The 13,423-nt window shown below is 38.2% G+C and overlaps 1 protein-coding gene across 1 annotated transcript in view; it reads right to left on the reverse strand.

Annotated features, from left to right (window-relative positions):
* Nucleotides 1-533: 533 nt before the first annotated feature.
* SNRK (SNF related kinase) overlaps nucleotides 534-13,423 on the reverse strand; it is a 38,433-nt gene continuing 25,543 nt past the window's right edge. The window contains exons 3-6 of the mRNA XM_075212402.1: nucleotides 9,413-9,554; nucleotides 8,206-8,418; nucleotides 7,771-7,905; nucleotides 534-6,508 (exon numbers count right to left, since the gene is read on the reverse strand). Coding sequence (XP_075068503.1) covers nucleotides 5,293-6,508; nucleotides 7,771-7,905; nucleotides 8,206-8,418; nucleotides 9,413-9,554 — 1,706 coding nt within the window. The 3' untranslated portion in view covers nucleotides 534-5,292. The remainder of the gene's footprint in view (nucleotides 6,509-7,770; nucleotides 7,906-8,205; nucleotides 8,419-9,412; nucleotides 9,555-13,423) is intronic.

Genomic DNA, 13,423 nt, shown 5'->3' on the forward strand with positions numbered 1-13,423 from the left:
CTGCCAAGTGAAGTGAATAACATTGATTATCTTGTTACAGTGGCACATGTCAAGGCACATGGCAATGGTACATTAGGCAGCAAGTGAACTGTCAGTTCCTGAAGTTGATGTGTTGGAAGAAAGAAAAATGGCCAATTGTAAGAATCTGAGCAACTTTGACAAGGGCCAAATTGTGATGACTAGACTGGATCAGAGGATCTCCAAAACAGCCGGTCATGTAGGGTGTTCCTTGTATGCAATAGTTTTAGCAATTAGAAAAGCTACAGAATACTGTATCCATAGATTTGGGTGTTAGGCTTTTCCATCCCCTCACACCAATTCTTATTGTTCTTTGATAACTGTAAATTGGGAGTGGACTGTGTATTTCTGGAACAAGATGATGGTATTAATAGTCAAGCACCCAGTATTTGTGTACAACATACATCTTTCTCATCCAGCTAGGTCTCTTCCTTGGGATTGGCAACACATGTAATTGGCCCGTGAAGTTCAACCACACCGACAGTTATGCCCATTATTAAGAAGAACCACACAGGTTTATTTATAGCTTTTATTAAAATTGTGATTTGGTCATTCATGGAAGCTCACTGGTGCAGCTGTGAAAGTGCCACTTAATGCTGAACCAATCAGTCTAACAAACTAGAAGAAGCACAGACAATGCTCTTACCGCTACCAAATTATTTCCTGTTCAATGTCATATTTCAGTGAATAGTCAGTTTGTAAAATGCTACAGTCCTACACTGCATATAGGACATCTTACATCACTTAGGGGAGACTGTAAAAAGCAGATCACAAATCCATTTAACACAGCAGATTACATACGTAGTAATAGACCAAGTAAAACCACAGTAAAAATAATTCCTCGCATTCAGAGCTCACCCATATATTTGTTTTAACTACATGTTATTTTTATTCTGCAAGGAGCAGCTGTTCATTCCTATATCACCATATTACCAAACCAATAGTATTTCCAGGCTGAAGAACAATTAGGTCTGAAAGCTATTCATTAATCCTAATTACCTTCCCCAGCAGTTTTATAAAATAGATTAACCATGTCATTGCTAGACACAACTAGGTCGTTCCAAGCATTGTAGCTGAACTGTAAATTGGTGGTGTGAGATTCAGGCAAATGCAAAACTGGAAATAAATCTTCAGTTTACTTTCTTTGTGTTGCCATACAGAGTTTGGGAATTGTGAAAGGCCTATTTTACAATCAGTCTCTTGCAAAAAGTATGGAATAGGCAGTTATGGAATTTGCTAAATAAGTAATCCCACAATTTAAGTGGTTTCATTCAGTGCTGTTGATATGAATGATTGTTAGTTTCAGTCATAGGAACACAGAAATATTCAGCTTCATTGTGTGTAGGAAGAGGGACATATACACACATACCCAGAGCTGGACTAATGACAATAACCAGTGGCTTACTGCCCACTCCTAAATTTAGTCAATCCTCTTCAATGTGTGGATCTGTTTACCTAGAGCAAATCTCACTCAAGAGCCAGCTTTCCCTGTTATGCATAGGACGACCATTATGCGCTACATTGCAGGGTTAGCATCCCCTGGATATCTGGTTATCGGTTCTGGGGAAACAATAGGACTTGCAGATGTGACTCCACTCCTGGGTAGAAGAAGAATCAACCCTTCTGTGAAACTTCTACCGACCAGGAGCAAGAAGGACAGCGAAGGAGGCCGGCAGAACCTGGCGGGAGACCCACCTGATGGTCTCAATTCTGGACCCCAGAGAAAAGAAAGCTTTTTATGATCCGGTTGAAACTAAAAGGGGTCATTTCAATTTTGGGTGGAACAACAGAAAAGAAAAAAAAAAAGGTTAGAGGTTACATTAAGAAATTCTTCAAGCACATTTCAATAGGCAATATTATAATACTACATTGCTCATCTGATCATATGGTCTCCAGAGACTCCAATATATTCATACAAAATAAAGGTACAGTGCTCACAGCATTATTTGGTCATATTACAAATAATGTGATGTGTTGGAATACCTTTCATCTTTTGAATTTAGTACAAGCCTTCTACATTAAAGACACTGAGGGGTAAATGTATCATACCCCGGTTTTCTCAACTCGCGGGAGATCGGCGTCTTCGCAACTTAATTTAAAAGGGCCCTGCCTTGTAAAGGGAAACTTCCCTTTACAAGGCAGCGCCGTTTTAAATTTAAGCTGCGAAGACGCCGGTCTCCCGCGAGTTGAGAAAACCGGGGTATGATACATTTACCCCTGAATGTTCAGAAGAATTACTATTGTAATCTAAACATAACTATATATAAAAAAAAAAAGAAGTAAATTTTGTAGATTTTTGTAAGTCATGTGGTGCATATACACAAGGAAAGGAACGCTGCCACTATCACTTAACCAATCTCATTGTATTATTAATAACGGCAAAAACAAAATTTTGAGATAAAAATTCCTTTTGTTCCACAGCTTCTTTATTTGTTTGCTCTTGTTTGCAGATAAAAGGTTTTGACTTAACAGGTAAAGTTAAGAGTTTCTAGGCTACTCTATTGACCCTTGTACACACAGTTGGTTTTCTTTCACCATATGTATAGACACACTGATAATTCAACAAGACTTCATCTTAGTGCTATAGCGTTAAACCTACACATAGGATTTTAGATCTTTAGCTACATATTGTTGCCAGTTACATCATATACACATACAGGAAAAAATACAAGACTTAATTGATTTTCACAATATTTAATTTGTACACTAATGTAACTATATGCAACTTCTGAAGACAATTGAGAGTACAAGAAAGGTTCAGAGTACGCTAATAGTTTGGTCCATTATTATCTTAATGTAGTGCTTATTTTCTCCCTCCCGTTTAGAGAACAAGGAAACATGACAGACGTCACATACACACACTCACTTATGGACAATTTTAGAAACGGATTAACTGCTGTACACCCCGGTTTCAACCATACATATCTAATAAGGCTATTATAATACATCTATATGCAGCATAAACTGTCATCACAGCCATTCATAAGTCAGCACCGTATATACATATGTATATATAAACAGTTTGAAACAGCAGACGCATGGGAATAATTAAAAAGTGCCATTCCAAGGCTGCACATTAAAAAAAAATATATATATTTAACATATTTACAAAGCTCGGAAAATTAGCTGCAAAATAATTTATTGCCAATGCCCCTTAGGAAAAAATATGGTCGTTTTGTACATTACAGGTACATTTTTATCAAGTTATATAATGTTATATCTTTCTCTATTCATTTACAAAATATCCCTGCTTGAGGGGTTCTCAGCAAAACCTGTTCTATGGCTTTACCATGTTAAAGGATAGTAAATTAATAAATAGGCATGCTAAAATGTCTAAATAAATTTGGTGCATGAAGCCATAGTACTAGCCATAGCTGTCTGCCAGTCAGTTTAGTAGGTGGATATTGGATTTAAAAAAAAAAAAAAAAAAAAAGGATAAAAGGGGATTCAACAGAGGTGTGGTTTGGGGGGGAACCAGTGTGTAACTACATAATTTCTGTCCACATTGAAGGTCTTTGGTTGTTATGGAACTGAGGGACCAATGTAAGCCTATACATTTCCTTCAGAACAGAGGCTACATTTCATCCAACCAACATTCAATTCACCTATGTGTATAAAAATCAGGAACTACTTGCTTAGTATTAAACGTGTACCTGCTGCATACGCACAGTGGAGAGAGGCATTTTGTGAGCTGAAACAATATTGATGAGACATCAGTTTAGGATCAAGTAACATTAATGAGGGACATTTGCCTCATTCCTTAGTGATGTCACAAAATGGCCGCCTCCGTTGTGTGTAGGTGAATGGGACACAAAGTACAGGCCTGCTTACATAGATCAGATCACTTAGTTATTCAGTTTAGGAAGAACACCTCACACATTCATGGATGACACAAGGAGATACATATTTGAAATCTGATGCACAGTAAAACAGTATCCCAATACCCCCAGGAACCAATCAGGTGTTTGCAGTCAGTTTCTAAACCACCACATCTTGAAAAGTGGATCTGATTGGTTGTTGTGGGTTACATAAAGCTTTCTTTTCTGTGCACCAGCTTTCAGAAATATCGCTGCTGAAACGATCACAAATACCGTTTCAATATTTTCAAGCATAACATTATTAAACCTCCCAGCAACAAGCAGTTCCATGCACAGATTTAAAAAGTATTTTTATCCTACAGGTCTCTGTAAAAGAAAAACAAAACAAAAATACTGCCAGGCATGAGACATAAGACAACGGCAATGTATATATTCTTACAATGCTTCAGAATTAAATTACATTTCTCATCTTGCCAAGTTATCTAGGAAGAAGCTTTTGCACTAGCAGAGAACAAGGAAATAATATCGGCTTTAACAAACATATTAGGTCATTGATCTAAGCTAGTGTAAAAGCAGATAAAGTATGGTTAAAAATGCCTAACATGTAAGAAATAAAAGCACTAAGGATTCTGGGAACTATCTATGTAAACAACCACACAGAAGTGGTTTATTTTATATCCAGAAAGCCGTTTAGCTTCATGTAAGTTTAATTGTACAAGTCAGTGGAATCACAAACATGTATTTGTTGCTTAATCCTGTACTGATGTTGTTTACAGGACCTTTAAAATACCCGAAGGGGGAAAAGATTGTCTTCATTAGTGTAAAATAAAAGTGAAGTTTGCCTTTATATTTTGAAACAATATTTCATGTTGGGACTGGCTTAAAACAGGTTCCAATATCTCAGAGTGGGACATGACATGAGTAGGAACACTATTTCAGTGCATCTTTAATTTGTGCAAGCCTTGGAATACATGAACCACCCCCAGGGGAGGATTCAACAACAAAACATTATTGCTTTGGTTCTCTCTCAGACACACAGAAGTACACCACGGTCACAATAGTAAGGACTGGAATTATGAGAACATAAGGAAAGCCAAAATGGTCTCCTTAGCTTAAGTGCTGAAAATGAGACGTCCAAGTGCTCCTCACACAGTATGTTTGAAGGTTACACTCAAAAGGGATTTCGGTTTGTTTTTGTTAAAACAAGTGAAATTTACACAGTAAAAATATTCAAAAATGAGCTGCAAAAAAGTGTCAGCTAGCAGCCTGCACAAAATACAACACGCTGCTGATCTACATAGCAAAAAAACAAACAAAATAAAATGGTAATAAATAAATTGCCCATAAAGCCCACTTAAAAAAAAACCAAAATAAGACAACGAAATGGAATACACAAACAGTAAATGATCTCAGCCATGAACAGTGGTGCTACACAGCTATGTACATCAAGCTATCGTTAAATGACATGGCAACAACTGGCCTGACTAGAGGTACATAAAAGTCCCTCCTTGGGATTCCGCTGAATATTCACAGATATCGTTTTTTCACAAAGAGGTAGCTGTAAAACGTTATTCTTGAAGTTCTTGCTCTTGAGACGTTCTAGTTCATTAGCAGTGTCTGACATTTGGTCAGAGAATAATTTTATACCACCTGTAGGTGTTGCTTTACTGGTACTGCCACTGGAGCTGATGCACATCTTCCAGCTGGACTTCTCCTGCACTTTGACACTTGAGAAGGACAGGTTATTTTGTGGGTCAATGATATACTTGGCTCCATTATGAAGTTGCGAGCCCAAACACAGGCCCATTAGTTTAAGGCTTTCTACAAGTTCTCCTGCACTCCTTGGGGATTGTTGCACTGAGTTTCCAGAACCAGCGCAGTTACGGCTGTTCCCGGATGAGTTGTTGGTGTTACCGCTAGATGTATTGGAGGGACTATTGCCTCCTTTGTTATCACTTGGACTAGTTTTGTCAACGCCTGCACTTCCATTGCTTGGCTTACTTTGTCCTCCCCCATCACCTTGATTTCCTGGTGGACCTTCACTGCTGTCTCGTCTGTGCCAAGAATACGTAAAACCGCTATCTTTATCCAGGCGTCTCCTGCTTTCAGAGTCATCATCACTTGTTTCTGAGCTGCTGCAGCTCGATCCCCGGCCTTGGCTTTTCCTCCTGTGGTATCTTTTGTGTACAGTGCCGGGAGATGCAATGTTCATTTTTAATCTGCTTAGCTTTGGAGGAAGATTCTCATCCATATCAAACTCATCATCAGACTCTCCTTCCTCAAAAATCTGGTTGAGAACCGGGGCACTCTTCCTGGACGTTAGACGGTTTGTAACAGAAGGCTTGCGCCGCAGAACTACTTGCGTGGGAAGTGGAACAGGCTTTTTATCTTCTTCATCTTCCTCCTCATCTTCCTCTACTCTGAACAGACATTTCCTCCCACTTGTTGATGGGTTCAGGTTCACAGGAACCATTCCTGAAGCTGCTGGGCCTGAGAAATCTGGCACATCCTCCTTTTTCAGTGGCTCCACAAGGCCTTTATTTCTATGGCCATTCAAAATATTCTCTGTACTGCGAGCTGGGGTAGGTGTAGCACCCACATGGGCTATAGGAGAAGCTGTCAAATCATCCTCCAAGTCTTGAGGAACATCAATCTTTGTGGGCCAAGACTGCCTAAGGAATCAAGCAGAGATTATAAAAGTTACATCAGATAGATAGATATATAATCTTTTCACATGGATACTGGACAGGTGATAAGTATACTTTTCATTCATACTTTAGAGTATACTCTACTACTATCAACATATATATTGCCTATAATATACTGTCCATCAATACAATGCATTTTAAAAATTACATATGCAACTTGCACAATGGGACAACAAAATTATTACATATTTTTTTAGCAGATTCTGCATTCTATTCCTGGCAGTTTTAGAACTAACTTTTCTTCACTATAGCGCACTGTAATGGCCACAATGTGAACATTTCTGAGCTTGACTCTGGTCCTTGCAATGCCACTTGCAGTTGCTACGATACAAACCAGCAGCACATAAATTTGTCAGACAGTCACATACTTGCATTTCAGATTCAGACTGCAAAATCTCCTTACAACTAAACCATTATATTTATACAGGAAGTCTCTACACAACACCAAAGGGTTAATCAGAATTCTAGACATACATTACAATATAACCCCCAGAACTGCTTACAATGGCAACATCTAACCAATTGATGGACATTTAGCCTATTTATTATCTGGAAATAATCTGCTCTTTGACCATTATGTATTTTTTTTACACATCAACGCGTCTGTTTTGCATGAAAGTCTAACATGGCACCAATTAAAAAATAACTTGAAAGGGACGCCATCATTAGAAACCATGTTTTACATACGCAAATACAGAAATAGAACCGGTTTACAGGACGCTATTGTAAGATAAAAGTGTTTACTCAATGTTTTTTTTTTTTTCTCCTTTATTGATTTGAAATGTCCACGTCCAGGTCTCCGTGCCTCTAACAGCCTGGTACAGCAATCGGGTCGAACGTGTTCATATTTCTTGCTCTACTGAACACTCTCAATCAATTAGTGATAATACAGTTACCTAATGAGCATGCTGAAGAGTGACAAGTCACTGAGATTGAACAAAAGCTACAACTAGGCCTGTATTTACCACAAGGCCATACAAAGGCATGTAAATCAGAAGGAGCTATAGAAATAGCTTTATATTCATTCATTAACTTTTTAGTTGTTGCTTGTTGCCCTGTTCATCCAGGAAAGATCCTTTAATATAGCGCATTTTCTATACCAGGTCGATTTCCTTTATACCTCACAAAATGAGAGCTGGGAGGCATAGAGGAAGCCAGTTAAGGAGAGAGCATAGCGCCTGATTTAACGTGACAATTACATTAATGAAAATGAATAAAATCAGTACCTAAATTGGGCCTTAATGTTACTGGGACTGGCAGACCGGGCCTGAATCTCTCTTTCTTGCTTCTCTCGCAAAATCCTCTCTGCCAGCAGGAAGTAAGTAGCTGTAATATGGTTGTATTTATTTGTTTCCAAGGCACTGAAAATGAAAGAAAAGCACAATCAGGAAATGCAATGTAGAACACAACTGGAGCTCCTTTCATGGCTAAACGCTACTATTTCAGCACGGCCCAACCCTAAAAGTCTCACCCTGCACGTCTATTTCCACGTGTTGGTGATGCGCCTGGTTTATAGGGAGTAACAAAACAGTCTATGTGGTTTACCATAGGAGTCAGTGATTGATACATATGCAGCAATAAGAACAGTACATCCTGTGAGGGCCGAGCAACATCTCATGCAGCGAAAACAACCTCTTATGTGAAAGACAGCGACCACTTACTCTACTATGGCATCTCGGTCTGCTATGTCACCCAGGACCATCCGTTGTATGATGCCGTTGTGCTCTTCCTCAGAGAGGTTTTTGTAGGACACTAGAGGAATGTTATACTTTGTTGCAGGCGACGGATCAACTCCTTGGAGCCACGGATGGTTTTCAATTTCCTCTAGCGATGCTCTTCTCTTAGGATCTCTCTGCAGCATGCGAGTGATCAGACTGGAAATAGAAAATCTAAAACATCAGAATAGTACAGGCAAAAAGATAAGAGAAGCGACATGCAACACTGAGCTATGACAACTATCCATGTGAGCAAAATCTATACAAGGAAAGAAACAATCTACTACTTTTATATTGAAAATATTTAAAGCCCCTTAATTAACCCTATAATTATTTTCAGTAGACCTCCAATAGGATTATATCTTTTCCTGTGATTTATGACCGAAGACAAGGACTTAACAGAAATGAAAAATATGTGGAATTTTAAATTCGGCTTTGCTTATTTATATATGAGTGCGCCTATTTGGCCACGATTCCATTCGAGCCTCTAGCTGGGTATTCATGTACTCAAGTTAGTGAGCAGAATGACAGCTGTTACTAGTGTAAACAAATGGGAATTTACAACAGAATTGGGTGCAAATAACCAGGAGAGGATTTCCCATATGTGTTTTAGAAGCAACATATTTGTACTGCAAGGAAATGCTCAAAAAGAGATTAAGAGCATTACATCATTTTCTTTTTTTAATCGGCTAGTTTAAACACTGCTTTAATACTTCAATTACTTTTTAAAGCTCGTCCTATAACAAGCTAATCTTTCCCATTGATTGCATTGGTTTTCTTTTATCTGTAAGGTGTAAATTTTACGTGTAACATTCATAAGTGCTGGAAGCTCTTCGTTGAACCCTGGATTGGTTATATGAATTAATAACAGGTGTCTACTGCTTTTTTCCCCTGACACAAAAGGGTGTTTCCTAAAGATTTATTTTGGAGTTTTGCTAAAAGATATATGAAGGTGGAACTGCACAATTTCTACCAATTGGAGACAGCAAATACCTCGCATGTAAGGGTAAACTAAAGTCTGCACTTAATGTGATGGTTAAACAGGAAACATTGGCCAAAACAAAACAATTAACAGTCCCTGCAGGTAGGAGATTTTCTGTCCTTGATCTTTGTACCAGTGGAAGATCTCAGAGCACCAGAAGAATCCACTTACTCTTTACACTCTTTGGATACATGCTTGGGCACCGTATATTTACAGTCCATGATCATAGTCAGTGTTTCGCTGTCATTGGCTTCTTGGAATGGAGGAGTCCCACACACCAGCATGAAGAGGATGACACCCAGACTCCATATATCTGTAATGATAAGAAGCTTAGCTTAAAAAAACAGCTCACCATCATAGTGGCCATGACTCCCCATGAGTTCTAGCTTAGCCATGACATTGATTTTGCCTTTTGTAGTCTTTAATCCAGCAGAATGCAGATTTCCTAGATATCAGATGCCTAATGCAGTGGCTTAACTTTATTTATTGGCTCTCAAAATGATGTCTGAATTCGCAAAACAACCCATTTTTTCATATCATAAAATGTTTTACAAGTCATGTCTTGGGCCATAAATGAGGAACCCCAGATCTAGATGAACAGGATTAAAAAGGGAACATACTGGTAAGTTAATTGGCTTCCCATGAAATTAACCCTAGCGTGCGCTTGTGTGTCCGTGTGTTAAGGAATAGAGATTGTAAGCTCCAGTGGGGCAGGTACTGATGTCAATGACTAAATATTTTCTGTAAAGCACTGTGAAAAAATGTGGGTATTATATAAATAGCCGTTAATAAATAAAATAAATATGATCATATAACTACTGTAGTGCATTTGGAACCCAAATAGAAAAGGATGGCTTTTCTGAACTGTGTAACTATCATGTCACATGACTGCCCTGCTTTAAAGTTAAGAGACCCCATATAAATGTCATTCTGCTAAGGAAGGTATAAAAAGAAAAAAAAGTTTATCATATTGCATTTTTAAATCATGAGTTGAACAAAAAAAAAAAAAAAAAAAAACAAAAAAAAAAAAATTACCATGATGACAAATGACAGAAAAAAAACCCCCAAAAAACTTATGTCTGTCTCCTTAAATAATGTCCACAAAGCTTCCTTTATGCCGCTAGTGATATAGCAGCAAACAATTTCATATTGGGATTCTTAATCCTTTCCTGACTTCGAGACAATGGCAGGTGAACAAAACTAAGCATGCAAAGTTCACTGCAGAATAGAATGAATGTGCTGAAAGTATTAATATTACACAAAAGAGCCCAGTGTCAGGGAGCGGAGAGGGGGCAATGTGCAGGACAAGCTGCAATCAACATGGGGACAGATGACAGGGACAAGCCTTATGTGACCCACGAGTGCAGCAGCTGAACAATATCTACATAGTTATTGTGTAACATTCCTGCCATGCATAGATCTTACTTTCACAGCCAAAAAGGCCACACCCAAGTAACACTTCACATGCTGTAAACCGGGGAGGATGAAAACAGCTGGAGCACAGTCATGCATGTATTTTAAAAGGGTGTCAGCAATGTAAATGGACCATACCAACGTGCACCCACGTGTCCTCACTTGTTTTTATTTCTAAAGTGGAGCAGCTGTTCTGCACTATGGATGCCCAACATAACCCCAAAACACTAGCTCCCCTGCTCCCACTAGTTTGTATGCATCAAAATAAAATGACAGCATTAGTTTATACTTTGGCGAAAAGATCTAAGCTCACAACCTGGTTGTAAGAGTGAGTCCCTACAACAACATCACTGAAATTAACAGCATGTCTTCCCTTCACAGCCATTTGCTAATTTCCCTATAAGACATTTCTCTACTGATTCTCATATCACACAGTCTAAGTAGCAGGTTAGAATATTAGCAGATTGACTAGCTATGTGTTAGTCTATTGTTTATGCTGTGTGCCCACGTCATCTTGGTGACCTCAATGTGATATTTCACCATAAAGGTACGTTTGTGGCTCCCTTTTTGGGCCAAGTGTCTCTTTGTGACGCCCATGAAAGATATCTTATTACCCACCAACTGGTTTAGCTTCTCCAACATGAGAAGCTCCTGCTTGCGTTTCACATTTTTAGAGCTCCACTCCAGTTAGGCTTTCCTATACTAGGCATTTGTGAATAGAAACATTAATCATGTACGACACACCAGTATGCCTTACACATGTTGACAAGTTCTGTGTTTGCATTGCCGATTAGGTCAGCCATGCTGAAATCACTGGACAGACGTTAGCAAGTTTCAAGAACAGATTCTAGAATCATGGACTGTTCTACCCTAGACCATCAGATGTACACAAAACAATTCAGTGCTTAAGATGTTCTAAACAGATGTGAAACTCCAGATCATTGTACCCAATGAGACAGTACATATTCATGTTTTTACAAGTGTTTGCTATTTGACTTTTAATGTAAGATGCATTAAACATGCAATAAAGACAAACGCCACTATGAAAGTAGCCTCATCCCTTATTTTAAATTACTGGATGTTGATGTAAGTGAGCAAAAAAAAAAAAAAATTATATAAAAGCAATTTCCCATTAACCTCTATGCATTCTGAAATTTGTGGTGCCATTGTTTAGGCTATTTTACAACTCTTCAATAAAAGTATTCACAGGTTCTCAAATCCATTCACAGTAACAAGACAAATCTGATTTTCATTTCCTTAACTGTGTGTGGCACTTCCAAGATTTGTTCCCCCCTCAAAGGAGCAACATGTTTTTAATTTATAATGAATGGCCAGGGATCAGTCATTGTGCTGAGAACAGCAGTGTGAATGCACAATAAGAATATATCACAGCAACGCTGCTGCTTGGAGTAAGTAGATTCTAAGCAGCAATTTCTTTTTATTTATTTTTTTAAAAATACCATTTTGTTAAATGATGGCAACACTTGATTTCCCCTGAAGTACATACATTTTCATATAAGCAAAAAATAAAACAGACTACCGGCTGCTACGCAGAGAAGAAAAAGTCAAAGAACGTGTGGCCATCGAGAGAAGATGTCACAGTAAAGAGGCAATAACCAAGGGTCATTAAGTAAAATGAGGAAGAGAATGCTGGCCAGACACAGACCTGTTTAACTAATAGGATGAGATCTGACTTTTCTGTACTCAAGCCCTCCCAGTTTCTTGGTGGCCCTAGATTCTCATTAGGACATGGGATCCTGTTACCAATGTATTTATGTCACCTCCAACATAATCACATTTGTTGCATTCCTTTCCACAATAGTCTACAAAGATCCAAGGACTAAATATGGTTGGAGATTTATAATGCACTCTACACTTCTTCATCTGGGAGACATCTTAGGATGTGATTTTAAATATTAAAGTATGAACAGACTTGAACATCTTGACAACCAGTGGAAAATGGGGTGCAGAAAGACTGTTCTAGAACTATAATCAGTTTCCAGAAGAGGGAAAAAAGAAAAAAAAAGTTATTTTTCTTCTCTTGCTTTATGTATTCCTGCTAGCTGGACAAGTCACTGGGCTAGATTTACTAAGCTGCGGGTTTGAAAAAGTGGGGATGTTGCCTATAGCAACCAATCAGATTCTAGCTTTCATTTATTTAGTACCTTCTACAAAATGACAGCTAGAATCTGATTGGTTGCTATAGACAACATCCCCACTTTTTCAAACCCGCAGCTTAGTAAATCTAGCCCACTGTCTCTTTGAATCCCAGGCACTAAAATTAGATCTTAATTTTAAAAATCCTGATATGACAGGGAAACTGCCTGAAGACCATCTCTGAACAATGCTGCATATAAACTGCATGAAGTAGTAGGAAATTATGTATTATTTTCCTATAAACAAACTTCTGAGTGAATTAAAAAACAAAAAAGAAAAAAAAAGTTGTCAGGTGCAAGGAATAATATTTGTGTTATAACTATATTACATTCTGATGTTTAGCAGGCTATACAGATAACTACAGTACTATATGCATACATTGGAGTAGATGTGTATACAGTGAAGTCCTCCATCTTGTGATCTTAACCAGCATTAAGCTTGTCTGACTAGCTAATACTCATGAGGTAATAATTGATAGGCAATTGATATGCTGCATTCTCATGCACCCTCCTTCCCCCCTGTGTAAGTGACAGTTTCACTTTAAATGTATTGAAAATCCATATCTGAATGATATAAGCTAAAATGGAAACTTTGGTGTGCCGTCAACTCATT

The sequence above is a fragment of the Mixophyes fleayi genome, chromosome 5, assembly GCF_038048845.1.
Source record: "Mixophyes fleayi isolate aMixFle1 chromosome 5, aMixFle1.hap1, whole genome shotgun sequence".
Taxonomy (NCBI): domain Eukaryota; kingdom Metazoa; phylum Chordata; class Amphibia; order Anura; family Limnodynastidae; genus Mixophyes; species Mixophyes fleayi.